At 35.8% G+C, this 20,977-nt stretch overlaps 1 protein-coding gene across 1 annotated transcript; it reads right to left on the bottom strand.

Annotated features, from left to right (window-relative positions):
- Window positions 1-1,414: 1,414 nt before the first annotated feature.
- LOC112589569 (elongation of very long chain fatty acids protein AAEL008004-like) lies at window positions 1,415-8,705 on the bottom strand. Its single transcript, XM_025303409.1, has 5 exons — window positions 8,619-8,705; window positions 3,107-3,297; window positions 2,677-2,757; window positions 2,203-2,386; window positions 1,415-1,937 (listed from the first exon to the last, which is right to left on the bottom strand). Exons 1-5 carry the CDS (start codon window positions 8,677-8,679, stop codon window positions 1,594-1,596), a joined length of 861 nt encoding a protein of 286 aa, XP_025159194.1. The 5' UTR covers window positions 8,680-8,705; the 3' UTR covers window positions 1,415-1,593.
- Between the last annotated feature and the right edge of the window lie 12,272 nt (window positions 8,706-20,977).

Raw genomic sequence — 20,977 nt, 5'->3', positions numbered from 1 at the left:
AACCTAATTTTTTCAGGTACATTCAAGATTTATTTTAAACGAAAGTAAATTAAATTATTCAATCAAAGTTTTCGCCATTGCTTTCTACAACTTTAAGCCATCTTTCAGTCAGCTGATGAGTTCCATCTTGGAAAAATATTTCGTCTTTGAACACGATAAAGTCGTCAAACCATTTTCGGATCTCATCCACTGATTGGAAGTGCATAGCGGACAAGGCGTGTTGCATCGACCGGAATAAGTGATAATCGAATGGAGTAATGTCTGGTGAATACGCCGGGTGCTGCAAGACGTCCCAGCCAAGACTCATTGTGGTGTCTTTTGTATTGGAAGCAAAGTGTGGCCTGGCGTTGTCATGCAACAATTTCACTGGACGTTTTCTTTTGCCAGTATACGGGCGTTTTCGTTCCAATTCTTGACTCAAGTAGATTAATTGACGTTGGTAGCAGTCCGCAGTAACTGTTTCACCCAGTTTCAACAACTCATAATAAAGCACCTTGATATCCCACCAAATGCAGAGAAGAACCTTCTTTCCGAAGCGATTTTGATGATTCGCCGAGATGTACCCATGACTTTCTGCGTTTCGGATTGTCATAGAGTATTCATTTCGCCCGTAACGATTTTCCACAAGAAAGACTTTCGTCGCTGCTTATTGAGAAGAGAAATACACGCTAGCACTCGTTGATTTTTATTGGTTTCAGTGAGTTCATGCGGTTAGGCACACATTTCCTTCTTTCTGGATCTTTTCCATCTCATGTAGGCGTTGGGAAATCGTTTGCTGCGTTACTCCCAACTGTTCTGCAAGCTCTTTTGTGTTTGTGCCGAATTCTCAGCGAGCAGCTGTTCCAAATCATCATTATCGCACTTCGGAGAGCCTCCAGGGCGTTGTTTGTCGATTAGACTGAAATTACCGCTTTTAAACCACTTAAACCAAAATGCGCACACATCGTATGATACAATACCTTCGCCGAGAAAAGAACAAACCGATTCGCACGCTCTTATAGCATTTTTTCCTCGTTGGAATTCGTAAAGAATGCATTGTCGGATATGCACCTTATCTGTTGCCATTTTCGACTGTATTGAACTGAATACTTTTTGGTTATGTTGGGCCTTTCGCCAAACTATATGTTCTTTTTAATAACTATATGTCAACATTGCATAATCACAAAAGAGCGGGAAAATCTATTCAATTTAAAATTGATTTCATATCTGCTTAAAATAATTTGGATTATTCATTTGTACACCTAATAATTGCAACTGCAAACGAGTATTTTGCAGGGCTTGACACAATCTACTTTTCTGACGGAATAAGAGGACTAGAAAAGAGATAGACAAAATGTATCGAGATAAAAGGAAATTACAGTGAAAAATAAAGTCCATTTTGTTCAAAAATATAAGTGTTTCATGGTTGGTCTCGGGGCTTATTAAACAACAGATGTACATTGTGTGTTATAACGGAAACTGCCGTGAAATGCGATAACTTCGTTGCGAGTTCACAAGTCATGAATAACTAATGTTTAACTCTTTGATATCGATACATTAACAATGGAGAAATAATAGCAGAAACAAATTGAGCGGATAGTACGCCACGCGAACTTATCGCTCTTTCAATTTGGCATGCGAGATTTCTGTGGAGACACTGTCCGTCTCCGTTTTCGTCGTCGCTGCTGCACTCGCCGGCTCTTTCTTAATATACGCGTTGTAATAAAATTCCGCAAATAATACAAGCATGAAAACATGTTGCGGCAGCAACACCAGTGCTGGCCATCGCGGGAAACCGCAATCCGTCCACAGTAATTGGGAGATATGATACGCCAATATAAAGAATTGCAGCATTTGTAGCTGAGTGATGTGCTTCTTCCATGATTTCGTGTCTATTTTCAAAGATGACAACAGATAGTGCGTGTACATAATCGAGTGAACAAATGTGTTGATTAATCCTGAAAGAAAATATTGGCGACCGATCGATAAACAGGATCACAAGATGCAAATTCTTACAGTTGCATGTTATGTAATTGTTATTAACAATAGCGATAAAATATACGATGATTGGTGGTTGGATTGGTACCGCTATGAAATATTTCATATACAAGTAAATTTATAGAAACAGAAGGGCATTTGCCAAAAAAATATGCTTCTCCGGCATATTATGTAATACAGATTTTAATATTCCGCAAGAATATTTATCATTGCAATTATACGTACCTAGAAATATACCGTGTCCCCCGGGAAAATATTTAACGCCTATCCAAAGCATTATTACCATGCCACAGTGGTGATATACGTGAAGGAAGTTGATTTGATTTTGTTTCTTTCTAAGTACAAAGAAGAATGTGTCCAGCAAATCTGCGATCTTGAGCATGAAGTAATACCAGACCAATCTGGCAATCTGGTAAGTGGTTAAAATGTGTATTATTTTGTCATTCAGTGACCTTTCTTCTTTTTTTTTTATATTAATACGAAGCGCAAAAAAGTGAAGGTGTCTCATAACTATGATATAACTTTATAGTATATTAAATATCGTTTTATTTATAAAACATAAATGTAAATTTCGCAGAGTTAACATCGATGAAAGAAGAACAGAAGAAAAAGAGAGGAAGCCAAAGTGAGAGACGGGATGTAATACATCTTGTTAATTTCTATACGTATGTAATTAATTAATTGAATTCTTACAGTTACCTGTATTGCTCTTGGTGTGTAAGAGAAATCGACTGGTTCGCAATTAAAGCTGTATCCTCTTAACCAGGTCAGATTTAATCCCTGTATAAATATAAGACATGTGTAAATTTTTTTGGACATTTGTAGATCAGCGACATTTTACCTCAATAACAAATAACTCACATAACAAAATGATCAATTTAGAGTGATTCACAGATAAGTTAAATATTACATTTAAAATCATTCTTTTATTCAAGCGCACTAAAATGTTTACGAAATTTACAACATTGTCGAAGCTATAACTTTATAAATATTGAATTTTAAATATTGGATTGTATTTTTTGTACCATTGAATAATTGGATGATTAAGTAATAGAATGTCTTTTTTTATCGTTACTCCTTAATAAGAAACCAGAGGTTTTAAAGCATTTGAATACACAACTAGGCTTACCAAATAAAATATATATATGTTAAATATAATTTGTAAGACATTATATATTTGTAATATTCTGTCCAATTTGTAGGGTTCCCTTTTTTCCATAAACTTCGGCAGAAGAACATATATGCTATACATATATAATATAACCAAAAGTGGCAGCCGCCATAATGTGTTAATCAGAAAGAAATCTTTGGTGCGTGGATCTTGAAACAGAAAAAGATAACTAATAAAAAATCGGTAAAAAAAATAGCAACATAATTTCAAGTACCTCTTATGATATATACATACAATCTATTTAACAAGAGCGTATCCGGTAAAAATTTTGCGTGGAACGTTAGATGGGAAATTCCAGCAGGAGTTGGTAGAGGGTTAATTTCATTAAGATGCTTTGTATAGGAAGCTGCAATTATTTTGTTCGACTTTCGTAAGACACATTTCCATACGCATCACGATTTGATGCCGTATTTCACTATACACATTCGAAAGGACCAAAAATGTCGCGCTCTGCTGCTACTAAGTATATAAAAAGTCTAAGGCATTTATAAGTATGTGGATGAATAGCTACTTAAGAGTAAAAATAGTCGATGACTTACTGGAAAGGCTCTATGCAGAAAACTAAAGACAGAGAAGATACACTGATTGTACGGATTGTATTTGCAGACAATACTCGTCTACCGTAGTGAGGTGGACAAATCACATTGAAGGAAAAAAAGAGGCATAAACATATCATGTGAAACAATAAGATGTGTACATGCTCATAATGAAAAATATCGAAGCAAAATGAAGAAACTTCCGCTGTCCGAAAAATACGTCGGGGAAAGAATTGCTTGGGCGTAAAAAAATATGGGCTGCAATTAAAGCAATGTAATTCTTTTTCTTACGGAGCTTTTTTTGGACAGATATCTATCACTCCAACCTGATATACCCGCAGCAATAGACGCATTTAGCGGATCATTAAATCCGATAAAGGTACACCTTTATCGGGGCTGCACCTCAAAGCAAGGATCATTTGGGGCTGCACCTCAAAGCAAGGATTTGGCACTTTGCATTTCTTGACAGACAATTTACGCACTGGCAGAGTTGCCAAATTCATGAGAAGGCTTTATTATCATCTATCCAAAAGTGTTTTATAAGAGAAAACGAAAAATGGATGCTACAATAGAACAATGATCCCAAACATAAAGAAAATATCGTTGAATTACACAGATCTGCGAAATTTCAGTTTTCTCAGTTTCAAGTATGGGTGAGAGTGATTCTTGTAGATTTTTTGCGCTGAAAACGAATCTGACTATGAAATTGCTCCAGCGCGTCAGGTTTTTTTGAAATTTTAGCTTAAATGGTCAAAAAATGGCTATTTTAACCATTTTTATGAATTTCTTTTAGAGAACCAAATTCTTTTTTTCAATTTTCCACAATTGCATCGCATAGTACTACTACTTAGCTTTAAAATTCATTTTCCTAAATTATTTTACGATTTTTTAAAATGAAGATATACAATTTTTAATTCAAGAATTTTAGTCATGCAAAGTCACCCGTTTTACCGCGCCGAACTTACTTTTTGACAAGTTCTTTATTATTCTGCCTACACCGGGGTTCTTGTGGTCGCTAATTACGAATCCAACCACAGGAATCCAACCAGCAAAGGCAAGATCAGGAGAATATCCGACCAATTAAGGCAAAATCAGAAGAAGATCCGGCCAGTTAAGGCTAGATCGGAAGAAATCCAACAAATTAAGGCTAGATGAGAAGAGGATTCAATCAGTAAAGGCAAGATAAGCCGACCAGTTAAAGCTAGATCTATAAAAGATCCCACCAGCAAAGGCAAAATCAGGAGATAATCCGAGCAGTTAAGGCTACATTAGTAGAAGATTCGACCAGTTTAAGTTACATTAGAAAAAGTTTCGACCAGCAAAAAGAAGGTTGAAAGATGTTCTAACCAGCAAAAGCAAGATCAGTAGGAGATCCGACCAATCAAAGCAAGTTCTGTAGATGATCCAGCTAACAGAGTCAAAAGCAAAAAATAGAAAACATGTCGATTTCACATTCTATCAAAGGCTTATTCTGTTTCTATGAAGCTGTGCTTTTCGCTTCTGCGTTTGTGAAATGCATTGTAATTGTCCCGCTTTAGACATCAACAGTAATCTGCTAACATGTTAACGTCCTGCCTTCCTTGGTATCTTTTCTCCATTTCTTTTATGTCTTGATGGAACCTCTCGCCTTGTTCGTCACTCATGTTGCCTAAATTTTCAGGAAAATAATCCAAATGACTGTTCAAGAAACTAACTTTGATGCTCATATTGCAGTCCAAATTTTTGTAAGCATGCAGCATATTTTGCACAATTTCTTTATAATTGGAGTTTTTTCGGTTTCCTAAAAACCCTTCAACTACATTTTTTAATTCAATCCAAGCATCTTTCTCAGCCGGTGTCATTGTTTTTTCAAAATTTTCGTCTTTCATTAATTTTCTTATATCGGGACCAACAAAAATGCCTTCTTTGATTTTTGCCTCACTCAACCAGGGAAATTTCGAAGACAAATACTTGAAGCAATCACCTTCTGGATTTAAAGCTTTAGTGAATTGTTTTATTAGCCCCAATTTAATATGCAAAGGTGGTAATAAAATTTTAGAACGCTGTACAAGAGGAGGACGGATAACATTTAGTGATCCAGGTATCAATTCTTCCCTAACTGGCCACACTTTTCTTGTCCAGTGTTCTGATCTATACCTGCTATCCCACATGCACAGAAAACAAGGATATTTTGTATACCCAGACTGTTGACCTAAGATCATTGATATTATTTTCAAATCGCCGCAAATGAACCAGTTATGCTCATCATATTTAACATACTTAAATAGGGTTGCGATATTGTCGTAAGTCTCTTTCATGTGAACAGAGTGTGCAACAGGTATAGAAGCATATTGACTTCCATTATCCAATAAAACTGCCTTCAAACTTCTTTTCGATGAATCTATGAAAACTCTCCAATCATTAGGATTATAGTTTTCCAACTTCCAAATATTTCAATAATCCCGGAACATTGTTGCAAAACACCAATGATTCATGCTGTGAAAAGAAATCAAGACATTCTGTTTCCCTATTTCTATACCAATAAAAAGTAGTATTTTCTGCAAGTAAGTTCTTTTCCTTTAGTCTTGATCCAAGGAGTTCAGCATTGCTTTTCGTAAGATTCAGATCTCTAACGAGATCATTTAAGTCATTCTGAGTAAAAGGTTGACGTTCAGATTTGGCTTCTGTATAAGGTAAATCGATTTCAACATCATTACTTTCATTGATATTATGAACATCAATTGATTCATTGAATTTTGTAGCATAGGAAGGTGGTAGAGATGGAAGGATATTTTTATCTTTGTAAAGAGCAGGTTTTGAGACTGAAGTCATATCAGGATACTTTATATGATCCCTATTTTTCATATTAAAGCCGTCAACTTTGCATAAACAAAAGTAATAATCATCATGCGACCAAGGCTCTCGCCAAATCGTGGGTATTGAAAACAGTATTCTCTTATCAGTATGTTTAGACCATGCATTCAACGTAAAAATGCAACTAGTGCAAGCTGAATTGGGAACCCATGTTTTATCAAGATTATTCATCTCCATACCAAAGTAATTCCGGTAGTTTATTTAAATTGATTCTGTAATTCTCCGCCTTTGTTTTTCTGTAGCAAACCTACCACATATGTAACAAAATTTCTCGGGAAGATTGACGCATACTCGTTTTGACATCTTTGTTCAGAAAAAACAAAGAATTTATTCACTGTACGTTTTGTTCTTAAAAGAACTGATAAAAAGAGTTGTTCAGAAAACTATTCGAAAAAGTAGATTTACTTCACTGTCCCATTCCAGAGAAAGTGCATCCACGTTACACAAAAACAAATGACAATAATAAAATAATAACAAACAACAAATGCTTGCTAGAATCTTGCGTTTCAATCTATATTAGAAATTGTAGTTAACCCTTTTATAACAAAACAAAAGACAAGCGCTTTTTAAAAATATGTATATCAATCTATTGCGTTATTGTAAGCAGACAAACTGTTTCCGAACTGTCACCAAAACAAAAGACAAGCGCTTTTTAAAAACAATAACCTATTGCGTTTTGTAAGTAGTCAAACTGTTTCCAAACTTACGTTAATGAAATTTCTTTCTTAATGAGATACAAAACAAATCAATCTTAAGTGAGAAGAATTATTTCATACAGTTTCTAGGAAAAATAGCACTTCAAAGATGGATAAACTTCCGAAACGAGTATTTTCATTGAAAAACGATTTGAATACCAACTATTAAAATATTTTGAATTTCACATATACTCAGCACTACTTAATGAAAACCGGTAATTCACCGAACGTTTTTCTTTTATTTTGGTAGTGAACAGCTCAGAAGTCCAAAATGCTAAAGGTATATTACTAAATCCGATATCCCAGAAACCGCAAGTGATGAATTTCACGTAATTTGGTGAATATTCTTGACATTTTTATCTGCCATTTTGAATTTTGAATTTGTGATATTAGACTCGTAATTAATTAGCGACCTCAAGAACTCCTGTGTAGGCAAAATAATAAAGAACTTGTCAAACAGTAAGTTCGGCGCGGCAAAACGGGTGGCTTTGCATGACTAAAAGTCTTGAATTCCAAATTGTATATCTTCACTTTAAAAAATCGTAGAATGATTTAGGAAAACGGATTTTAAAGCTAAATAGTAGTACTATGCGATGCAATTGTGGAAAATTGAAAAAAAAATTTGGTTCTCTAAAAGAAATTCATAAAAATGGTTAAAATAGCCATTTTTTGACCATTTAAGCTAAAATTTCAAAAAAACCTGACATGCTGGAGCAATTTCATAGTCAGATTCGTTTTCAACGCAAAAAAAAACTACAAGAATCACCCCCGCCCATTCTTAAAACTGTACCTCGCAAGACTGTGTTATTGGATTAGCTGTTACAGTCTCTGGATATATGTTCCACCGAAAACGTTTGGCTTTGGGCGAAACGATAAATAACAAACGATTGATTACTTTTTAATAATGCACATCACGACTCTTCGCGGCAAACAATACAGTGGATTATGAATGAAGATGAAAAGCTTTTTATCATATGTATAAGTCGTACTCGAACTGTTAGCTTAACCCTTTGTATCCTGACGGTACTTCAAAGTACCGCTCTATATATGCGCTCTTGAACTTTTTTCCCATGTCTTACCCTACATTCCTGTCGGTACTTACAAGTACCATGTCAAAATTTAATCGTTAAACTGTTACAAAATTTATTTTCCTGTTTCTTATTTTATGATATGTCAAGAGTTATTTAATTACGCAAAAATTTAATAAGGTCTTGGGTAAATTAATTTAGGATATAAAGGGTTAATAGTCAAGCAATTATGTTGCCCCACCGTTATAATTCCTTGCTATATGCAGAAGTCTGTCAATATAAGTTTCTCATTGAATCAAGCACGATGAAGTCCGACGGCCAAAGAACGTGTAAATGTGATATAATGTGAAACTCTAACCTGCTAAATGGTCGTTCAGGAACAAATATCCGTTGATTGTTTCGTTTAGAAGCGCAATCATAATGAAAATCGAATATTGCTTATAATTCTCTTGTTATAATCTTTGTACACTTAATTAGTTCTTTTTCTCTGCTTTTTTTTCTTACTTGGTCCAAATATCCGTACCTCTCATTTCTCAATCATTTTTTTCCAAAATAGTTATTTTAAAACATAATGTTCGTTGTTGGGAAGGTATTGGTTTTCTTCCTTTGTTGATTTCTCTTCGACACGACCAGCCGCTTCGAAATTTTCCAAGCAACTGCCGGACGAGTTGCTTCATTTCACGGGTTTTAATTTCATTATATTATAATGAAGAGGACATTGTATATACACTAACACATGCCACGAAAATTATCATGTAGATGTTGTCTTGAGGTGAATGTTGACCTCTCGGATAATTTAAGCTGTCCATGACGGTGAAAAAAATATTGAATATATATTCAATAATGATTAAACCTATAGAAGACGCGTATCTTCTATCGATCAACTTTGCAAACTCAATAGTTCAAGAATTTCGATATAGTTACTTATAGAAAATGAGGACGTTGTATCGATTCAACAAATACACTTCGACGAAATTCTTTTGAATAAAAAAGAATAGAAGAAGAAGGAAAAAACAATTGCTTCAATCAACAAACACAATGCATTGTATTAGGAGCGCAAAAAAGTTCTGAGCCTTTTTTTGCAAAATTCAAAATTTATTTAAAAACAAACAAAACTATATTAATCAACGAAATATTCCCCGTTTGCATCGATGACTTTTTGCCATCTTTCGGGCAGCTTGCGAATTCCCTGATAATAGAAGCTCACCGGCTTCGAGGCGATAAAGTCATCAATACATTTTCGTATCTCTTCAAGTGTCACAAAATGTGTATCAGCCAAGAAATGCTGCAGAGACCGGAATAGGTAGTAATCGGAAGGCGCCATGTCTGGGCTATACGCCGCGTGCGGGAGAAGTTCCCAGCCTAACGCAAAGATATGGTCCTGAGTCTTTCGCAACATGTGGTCGGGCATTGTCATGAAGCAGTATCACTTTACGACGTCCTTTGCCAGTAAATGGCCTCTTTTCTTCAAACTCATCGCTCAAATTGCTCAATTGTTGCTGATAGCGATCTGCCGTTACTGTTTCACCCGGCTGTAACAACTCGTAATACAATACACCTTTCCATTCCCACCATATGCAAAGCAAAACCTTCTTGGCGTGGATATTGGTCTTTGGCGTCGATGTCGAAGGTTGACCAGGGTCAACCCATGATTTTTTACGCTTCGGATTATCATAAAGTATGCACTTTTCATCACCTATAATGATTTGGTGCAGAAAATCCTTTTTCCGGAACCTTGAAAGCAAAGTGAGTGCCGTGTCACGCCGTCGATCTTTGTTGTCTTCGGACAGTGCATGCGGAACCCATCTTCCTTTTGAACTTTTCCCATTGCACGTGTAAACGTGTGGAAATGGCTTGTCGCGTAACGCCAAGTTGCTCTGCAAGCTCCTTTTCAGTTTGTGCAGAGTTTATATCCAACAATGCTTGCAGTTCGTCCGTTTCAATCTTTTGAGGGCGTCCAGCACGCGGTTCATCTTCAAGACTGAAATCTCCTTGGCGAAATTTTTGATACCACCTTTTACACGTAGCATAACTTACAGCGTTCTCTCCATATGCAACACAGATCATTTCAGTGGCTTCAGCAGCATTTTTCTTCAGATGAAACGCGAAGTGGATGGAAAATCGAATGTGACCTTTTGTTATTGCCATCGTGAACACTGCTGATTTTAAGGTTATGTGCATCAAACGCCAAATCTCACGATGTTTCGAAAGACCAAATGTCACTGCTTTAAAACCGCAAGAGGGCGGGAAAATTAATGCAATTTAAATTGTGATTTCAGTAGTATGAAATCTAGGGCTCAGAACTTTTTTGCGCTCCTAATATATAGCGGTCAATGTATTGAATAGTTTTTACATTTAGTGAATTTCCATATGTGTGTATTTTGGAACGTATAGCTAATACAAAGTAAAAATTGATTAATTATTTCGGTATAATGTATTGTAATGTTATACCAACAAACATATAATCTATACGCACTCACGGGATGAAAAGATTCAGAGCATTTAATGCAACGCTGGACTATCAACCTCGGCCGACATTCTTGCAACTCTAACGTAGTGAACTTCCAAAAATTTTTCAAGTCTGTAATTACGAACGGGCACGAGCTTCATCAGTTTTACCGTTCTCCGAGCAATTGCGGCTAATTGCAATGTAATTGCGCTCACAATGCTCAGGCGTGATGTCGTTAACAGCATGAAATATTGCAGCAATCATGACCGACATTCAAAATACATTTTTGTCAACCGCGACGTTATCGTTCCCACGCAATCGCAGCGCAAACTTCTCGCGAGCAAAATTCATTTGCTGTTATGACAATTATCCAAATGTATTCTCAATATCTGATTATGCAATGAGTATAACTTTAACGTATAATGTAACGATAGCATTCCGTATTATTACAACCGTAAACATTATATCGTTAAGTTAAACGTCTCAATCAGTTTTAAGCTTGTGAACTGGAACGCATTTGTTTATACCGGATTATGTAATCGACAGCTTAGTTGAGCTTAGTTTTTTTTTTAATTCAGCATTAATCACCGCATTTTCTCCGAACAAATAACAATATAGTGTCTTCGATGGGTATTTGATGGCATATTTTTAAGAACAGTTTGATGAGTGGATTTAATTAAAGTCAGTAATAAGTACGTGTACTTGATTGATAAATATCAATAATTTAATATTTACATATATATGTAATTTTGGAACTTAGATTTTACAAACTATACAAAATTAGTATTAGAAATTATAAACATTTTATGTTATATATACAGTGTGTCTTATAACAAATCTGGCAAAGCTCGTGGAGACATAGAGCGGGTTAAGATAAATATAAAATATACCGTTGCACTCCTACATCCCGCCGTATCGCGTCTAAGCTCGCGCCGATATGACCGTTGAATATTCGCGATTACAATTACGAAATTATTTTATGACCACAGATAGCTCATATTGAATTGTAAATTGTAAAGTTCAAGGTTCAAAAATTCTTTGATCAAGGAAAACATCGAAAAGGAGAAAGAGATAGAGAGCGATGAGATCTACAGAGATTCTCATTGTTTTCTATCGCAATCTATCGTTTTGCTGCATCGGATCCGAAAGAAATGATATCGCGTAAAGATAGAGTACGATGAACACTTTTCATCGTATTCTATTGTACTCTATCGTTAGGAGAATATTTAATGATTAGAGTATGATAGAATTCGCGTAGAGACTCATCGTGTCCTATCGTTTTATTCAAGTCTATACGGAAAATATGTTTCGTTGAATGAACCAATTTTCTGACGAAATGAGAGAGAGAAAGAAAGAACGATTAAGAAATTTTGATTGAGAATAACACAATTTTGTTTAAGTTAACCATAAACCTTGATGAATTAGACTGAGTGTTAATATTTTCAGTTAATATATCTCTGTATCGTTCATATTTCATTTGCAAGCTGTATCATGGACCAAACATTTTTACCATGTATCACGCATAAATTGTTGTCTTATATCATAATTCTTGTCAGTGGTATATTAACAACAGAAGAAACTGAAAGTTCTGTATCGTACAATTGCGAAAAGAGGACCATCGTTGTCAATGGTGCACCAACGATACTCGGCATAAAATTGATTCCTAGGTATAATCGCGATACAACGCAAATCCGAGTGTGTTATTTTGACATGCATAAATGTATGATTGATTGACGCTTTCTTTACATGTTTCTTGTCGTCAGAAAATTGGTTCACTCAACTAAACATATTTTCCGTGTAGACTTGAATAAAACGATAGGACACGATGAGTCTCTACGCGAATTCTATCATACTCTAATCATTAAATATTCTCCTAACGATAGAGTACAATAGAATACGATGAAAAGTGTTCATCGTACTTTATTTTTACGCGATATCATTTCTTTCGGATCCGATGCAGCAAAACGATAGATTGCGATAGAAAACAATGAGAATCTCTGTAGATCTCATCGCTCTCTATCTTTCTTTTTTTCGATGTTTTCCTTGATTAAAGAACTTTTGAACCTTGAACTTTACAATTTACAATTCAATATGAGCTATCTGTGGTACCTCATAAAATAATCTCGTAATTGTAATCGCGAATATTCAGCGGCCATATCAGCGCGAGCTTAGACGCGGTGCGGCGGAATGTAGGAGCGGCGAGGTAAGGACAACAACATTGGTGCGTTGTCCTTCCTCTCGCCGCGCGCCGGCAACAGTTCCTTTGTCGACTAGGCAATGCTCTCTAGCCTGTTATAAGACACCCTGTATATTATTTTTACATGATATGTATATTTTGCGTTTATAATCAGAATACATTTGGTGCGCATTTCGGTAAAATCTAATATCTGAATACGATGACATTATTTTTTATACAAAATTATTAATTTGTATGTGTTTTATATGTGTGTGTGTGTGTGTGTGTGTGTGTGTACACGTTTAATTAATAATAAATCTGTATCACTGTCACTGTCACTGTGTTAGTTGTTAAATCAACTTTTGATGTATGATGCATCAAAAGAAAAATCAGAAAAAGATTCATCTTTACATTAATTTTTTTTATTAAATTATAATTTAGGAGTGTTTCCATGTATCTCATGTAATAATCACACACAACTATTAACATTTTTCGACTAGGAAATTATGTCCACCGTATTCAGTCAGAAGTTTCATCAATCCATCGACAAAATGAATCGATGGATCTGATGGATGTGAGTGCAGCGCCGTAAATAAACACGCATTGATGAATAAAAGAACATTTTATTGCATTCGCGCTTCATGTGATGGAACAATCGAAGAATTAAAAAATTTACTCCTTATCACTCGATCTTTATCGCTGGATTTTATGCAACGCAATGTATAATTAAAACGATGTTGTCACTGGTAAATATTTCTTTTTCAAATTTACTTTTCTACTCGTCAGAATTGGAGGAAGCGAAGGTATGATTGTAATATTTCGTCCTTGTTGGTCTGTGTCGAAAAATATAAATCTTTTTTCCCTCGATAAAATCGAGTCTGAAAAATCACTGATGTATTTGAGTTTCCAACAGATATCTTAGTGATTGAATTAGTACTTTAATTAAATTCTGTCAGAGCTTCCAAGAAAGATTTTGTCCAAAATATATAAAGTGTCCAGGATCTTTTGGAAACGAAAAATTACGAAGATTAATCAGATCAAGCTGAGAAGAAAAGTTAAATACCATTTTGCAAAAATTGCAATAGTTATTGAATTATTAATGATTGAAAATGATCACATCTAGAGGTTCTTTTAATTAATAATTTGAAAATTTGCATACTTACTTGCAAAATAATACAAGACTTTTTTGTTCAGAATGATCTAATTTGCAATTATATGACAGCTATGGTGTCTAGCAATAGATATAAGTACATTAAACTTTGAATCCTGAATCTTAAACCTGTCGCTAGGTATGATCAGTCATTAGTACCTATTGCAATTTTTATAAAATGATACTTGACTTTTTCTCAGTTTCATCTGATTAATTTTCACAATTTTTCGTTTCCAAAAGATCCCGGACGCCCTATATAATATCTTTTTCTCTCTTTTTCTCTTTCTCTCTCTCTCTCTCTCTCTCTCTCTCTCTCTCTCTCGTGATAAAACTTTTCACTTTGAATCGAATTTAGATTACCGTTTGTATTGTTACGTCCTGGAGGAGGACGCAACTTGTATTCGCGTTTGCAAGTTCTGCACGTACTTACGTATGCGCGATACAGGTCAGGGACCAAAGAGGTCCGTTTGCTTCGATCGCGACGTACGACGGGTGTCCACTTTTAGGTCAGAGAACTAAATCTCTTTACCTGAGATTGGACCGCGAGTTGATAGTTGGAATCGGAGATGAATTGGAAAAGGAGGAACGTGATTTAAATTATAAAATAAAATGAATATAAATGATAGAGAATTAACGGCACATTTTATTGGAGTTGAATTAAGAGCAAATTTAAAATGACTGTAACAAATATTGCCGGAACGAGGTTCTGTACAGTAGGTTCGCATATGGTATAAAATTATACATGTTTATAACAAACGGTCAGTAGCGTGTATGTTGTATAACGGAGTGTGTACCACATTGTAGAAAATATGGAATTCGATGGTGAGGAAGGAGAAGGGATCCAGAGAAGAATAAGATTTCCCTCCCGACGGCAACGAATCGAAATTATAATTAAGTAAGAAAAAAAAGAAAAGAGATAACTCACTGATTTGGAGGGTTAATATAATGCCTTGATAGAGATGAAGAAATGGCAAAAAGACCTTGAATAGAAGAATTGGTTGTCCAAACAGGTCTCTATGTAGGAAGTTGACTTCTTAGGCTGCTGCGTTTTGCTGGGTTGTTCATGGTTTATCTAAGCGTAAATTGTACACAAGTTATGTTGCGCGGAATAGTTACTCAATGACGTAAAAGAAGTAAAAGATTGTAGGAAAAAACTGAGAAAAAACTGCGGAAAAACTGCTGAGAAAAAACTGCGGAAAAAACTGTGGAAAAAACTATGGAAAATCTGTAGAGGAAAAACTGTGGAACATCTGCATCCGAATTGTCACGATTTTTATACAGATAATCGGAGGCAGGCGGTAGCAAAATGGACCTATCAAAGAAAGAGACGAATCTTAGAGACGCGGTGGAATCCTGAGGAGAAACCAATGGTGTCGAAGGTCTGATTAGTATTTTTAATTATTGATCCTGACCGACCTTAGTGGGAAAAAGTCTTACAAGAGGAGGACGTATCGACCGGGAAACAGTTTGGAACGAAACTTACGGAGTTAATAGTACTTGACTACTAATAACTCATGGTGATAGCATACGACGCAATACCTCTTCGTTTTCAAGAAAAAACGATCTAAAGAAAAGAGCCAACGAAGTATATGAGTTAGTAAGAGGAGTATTCAACGAAGCGGCGTAGCGCAGCAGCGAAGGTAACGGACTACCGAGAGTGACGGCTGACGTTCGGTCCCTGCTGTGGGGTTTATTTTTTATTTTATAAGCATAAAAATGAAACAGAAAACATTAATAAGTAATAAAATTGCGTTTCTTAAATATATTAGTATTTGTTAAATATATTATTAATGATTTAAATTGCAAAAAAACCGTAAATCTTATCTATAAAATATATAGCGTATGAGAAAATTTTTATATAATAATTGCAATGGAAATAGGAGTAAAAATATGTCATATTCTAGCTGGAGGATTTTTCGATAATAATTCATTACTCTCGTAAATAGAATTCGCATATACGAGAGCATTAGTGAATTCACCTTTAAAATCTTCATTTTCAAAAGATCTTTCTTCTAGCGATATTACATCAACTATTTTGCTTGTTGAAGGATTCTCTGACATTGTTATGATATATGTAATTTAAATATGATCACTGAACTGCTCTGTATCACTAGTAAACGCACACTGCTGCTTGCTCTACTGACGACTGTTCCGATGCTCGAATCATTTCGTCATTCTTAACGATCGTTTAGAATGACACAAAGGAAATTTTTGAAGGGGGATTATCAGAAGAGATAAAGACACAACTTCAACACAACACGACTTCAACACAACATAGAGAGTTGTAACAGAAACAAATATTTTATATATACGATATAAGATTACGAAAAATTATATCATACTAGTTTAACCCTTTGCGGTCGGCCGATTTCGAAGATATAACTTTCGAAGATCGATAAACATTGATATCTGTAAGTTGATCTAAACATTTGAATCTAGCATCGGGAGGATAGTTGTCTTTCATTATCGCTAGTCTCGTTTGCCGTGCCGCACGCCAGGCGATCATGAATGCCAGCCTGGCGGCACCGACTTCTACGATGACTTGCGAATGCCGCCATAGTGGCGGCATCAACCACAAATAGCAACCGGTTAATAACACTCCTATATATTTCATAACAATATTTTTATTCCTATTTCCAATTCCTATTTGCAATTATTATATAAAAATTTTCTCATACACTATATATTTTATAGATAAGATTTACGGTTTTTTTGCAATTTAAATCATTAATAATATATTTAACAAATACTAATATATTTAAGAAACGCAGTTTTATTACTTATTAATGTTTTCTGTTTCATTTTTATGCTTACAGAATAAAAAGAAAACCATACAACAGGGATCGAATCTCAGCCGTCACTCTCGGTAGTCCGTTACCTTCGCTGCTGCGCTACGTCGCTTCGTTGAATACCTTTCTTATTAACTCGTACACTTTGTTGGCTCTTTTCTTATGACCATTTTTTCTCGAAAACAAAGAGGTATTGCGTCGTATGCTATTACCATGAGTTATTAGTAGTCAAGTACTATTAACTCCGTAAGTTTCGTTCCAAACCGTTTCCCGGTCGATGCGTTCTCTCCTTGTTAGACATTAAAAATTAAGGGTAGGTAAAAATTAAGGGTGAGGTTAAGAAGGTCTGGTGGGAGGAGACGGTTAGTTCTTGAAGACATGAATCTTTAAGTATAGATGGAATAACGGATGGAGTGTGGATGTGTCTCATAGTTTTGAGCGGATATCGTGATTGGCCGAATAAGTTAGACATGAAAAGTGCAATGATGGTGGATTCTTGTGGGGTAAAATGCAAGATTTTACGGGGTGGGGAAGTACGTACGAGTGCTTTGAACAGACACGTGTAGGCTGGATTTTCATTGGGTATGGGAATAAGTTTTAATCGTTTCCCCATAGATGGCATTAATAGTATCGCTTGCATCTTTTCTAACCTTTCGATACATGGATTTAAAAGGTATATATGTAAGCTGTTAAACGCAGTATAAGACTTTTGTTTGGACAATTTTCATATCGCATCGAAAATGTCGGAATTTGTTCCAAAAAAATAGGAATTGCGGAAAGTTCTTCTCCACTACCATCTTTTGAAGAAAAGTGCTGCGGAAACGTGCGGTTTGCTTGTGGATGTTTACGGCGACCATGCTCCATCGGAGCCAACTTGCAGATATTGGTTCCAACGCTTCAAAAGTGGTGATTTCGATGTCAACGACAAAGAACGCGATGGTGCCCCAAAAAAGTTCCAAAATGAGGAACTTGAGTAATTGCTTGATATTGATCAATGTCAGACACTTGAAGAATTGTCTGCAGCATTGTTGATCGATCCACCGTTGGAAAACGCCTACATGCGCTGGGAATGGTTCAGAAGGCAGGAAATTGGGTACCACACGAGTTGAAGGAAAGGGACATTGAAAGGCGCTTGGTCACGTGCGAAATGTTGCATCAACGACAAGAAAGAAAGAGTTTTTTGCATCTGATCATCACTGGCGATGAAAAATGGATTCACTACGACAATCCTAAACGCAAACTAGCATGGGTGAAGCCAGGTAAACCAGGTCCATCAACGCCAAAGCGCAATATTCACGGGTCAAAGGTCATACTCTGTATCTAGTGGGATATGCGGGGTGTAGTCTACTATGAGCTACTGAAACCGTCCGAAACTATCAATTCCCAACATTACCGACTTCAACTAATGCGTTTGAAACAAGCTATTCAAGAAAAACGGCCGGAATGGTGCGATAGACACGAGAAGCTGATTTTGCACAACAACGCTAGGCCACATGTTGGTCAACCCGTCCGGACATACCTAGAAGGGGTGAGGTCCTACCCCAGCCACCGTATTTACCAGACGTTGCCCCTTCAGACTATCATTTGTTCCGGTCGATGCAGTCGGCACTTACTGAAGAGCGCTTCACCTCATATGACAGCATACAAAAATGGGTCGATGACTGGATCACCTCGAAAGAAATAGAATTCTTCACTCGAGGAATTCGTTCATTGCCCGAAAGATGGGCGAAGGTTGTCGCTTCAGATGGAAAATATTTTGAATAAAATCATTTAATATTTTCATATTCAAAATATGTTTTTTGTCTACATAAAAAACGATTAAAACTTATTCCCATATCCAATACAATAGGGCACTATTTTCTGTTGTTAAATTTTTCCGCATCACCTATGATTTGACGCGGGCAGCTGTTCGCCAGATGTGTCTGTTTCTCATATCCATTGTTATATTAAGAGAATAGAGGTTCGAGAAAAAAAAGAATTTTTTTAATTGCTCGGAATCCGCAGAACGTAACAGTATATACAACACGCGCAAATTCATTTATACGATATATCATGTACGTTCCAATTACTTACGAAGATAAAATTTGTCGATTAAATGTCTCATAAAATTCTACAATAAACATCTCGACATATTTTATTACATAAACAAGTCTGGATGAGGGAATTTTGTATTACGGTTTATTATGGAATGGAATTAATTAACATAGATGGAATTAGAGCTGAGGTATTTGGCAATTTCCCCCGTTGATTACGATTCAAACGCACGAAGGAAACAGAGAGAGAGAGAGAGAGAGAGAGAGAGAGAGAGAGAAGCAAGAAGGGAGGGAGATAGAGAGAGGAAGGGAGAAAGAATTTGCGTCATACAAGCGATTAGTTTAAATAATATTGAAAATCGTCGCGTCATCGCTTCCCGTTACGAGCGACATAATTTACAATCGAAGGAAATGATACGTCGAAAATTCAGATGTAAATTCAGATGTAAAATATAGTATGACCGATCGAATGTGCAAATAAATAAATACGATTAGTTTTGACTATTGTCAAAACTATTATTATAATCCTATTATTGTAATCAACATGATCGATTTAAATAATTAATCGTAAGAGTAATGCGTGTACAAATCCTTCGCGAAGGGGTCTGGTTGAATAAAAGTACACCGTGAATGTCAAGCGCTTCTTTTCCAGAATTTTATTACAAAACCTTTTTTTTTGGCGAGGTTAGGAAGTACGAAAGAATCGGAAGTCGCGCATTCGGTACACTGATCCTTACGATACGATGCCGTAATTTACGGCGGCTGCTCGATTGTACATCGCCGCTATATCGTGAGGTGTGCAATTCGCTTTACTGGGACGCGACCTCTTACAAACGCGGCAGTATTCCGTGACTGAAAAATGAAGACGAGTCGCGACGTTCCGCTCGACATTCGAAACAGCACGCTTTCTTATTCGCTCTCTCATTTCCTTTGCTCGCGCAATCCATGCGCGGAAATTACAAGCAATATTTAACGCATCACGTGTCACATATTATCATCTTATTAGCATCTCATACGTTATCGCAGTTCGACTCATCTGTCGCAGTGACGAGACACGCGGTCAAGCTGTCAAGTTTTTTATCCAGTTTTTTTCTTTCTGCTTTTTTCATCTTGATGCCTTTCTCATCTTGCGCGCTCCGCAACGTTGCTTTCATTCCCCTCCTCGTTCGTGTTAACCCTTTGAAACATGGTGAGATCCTACAATCCCACCTTTTCTTTCTTCATTTTTAATTATTTAATTTATCTTTTTGATATTTTTGTCTGAACTTCTTTCACTTCTAAGATATGTTAGATATTGATATACGTGCTAAAAATGTAAAATGTCAAATGTTTCTTTTTAATTTAAACATCCTGCAACTAAACAAATTGCATAAAATTATATATTTTTCAGTAAAAATTCATTTAATAGTGATCTATAAAAACAATCGTAACGGAACTTGTTCATTTTACGTTTCTGAAATCGCCGATTACGAATCCGGGGTCAGAATTTCGAAATTCATAATGGCGGATCTAATGGTAGACAAAAAATTCAAAATCCTTCGATTTCGACAAAAATAGGTACATGGAGGTTTTTTGGGTCGCTGATTATAAATTTGTTATCAGATTTCCGAAATTAAAATCCATAATATCATATCAAAGTTAGCCATTTGAACTCGCCATATTAGATCCGCCATTTTGAATTTTTTAATTTCGACTCTGTATTTGTAATCTATGATCGAAAAAAAATATATATATATACCAAGTTTGATACATATCCATAATATCATATCAAAGTTAGCCATTTGAAGTCGCCATATTGCATAAAATTATATATTTATAGAAATCTGCCATTTTGAATTTTAAAATTTTTACTCCAGATTCCTAATCAGCCACCCAGAAAACCCTATGTACATAATCAGTTTCTTTTATTATTGCATAGAAGAATTCGTGCTTCAAAGAGTTAACGGACCGTCGCACAGTAGGGTCAGATAACATTTTTTGGTTCAAAATTCTCTAGAGACCTGAATTTCCAACCCATTTTCATTCACCCAATTTCACTGCCAGTACTGAAAATACATAGATTGTGTCACGTATACTATAGATTTTCAGTACTGGCAGTGCATTTCGGAACGCGGCCATAA

The sequence above is a fragment of the Harpegnathos saltator genome, unplaced genomic scaffold, assembly GCF_003227715.2.
Source record: "Harpegnathos saltator strain DR-91 unplaced genomic scaffold, Hsal_v8.6 scaffold54, whole genome shotgun sequence".
Classification (NCBI taxonomy): Eukaryota; Metazoa; Arthropoda; class Insecta; order Hymenoptera; family Formicidae; genus Harpegnathos; species Harpegnathos saltator.
The sequence above is the reverse complement of the archived record's forward strand: the minus strand, read 5'-3'. Positions and strand labels throughout refer to the sequence as shown.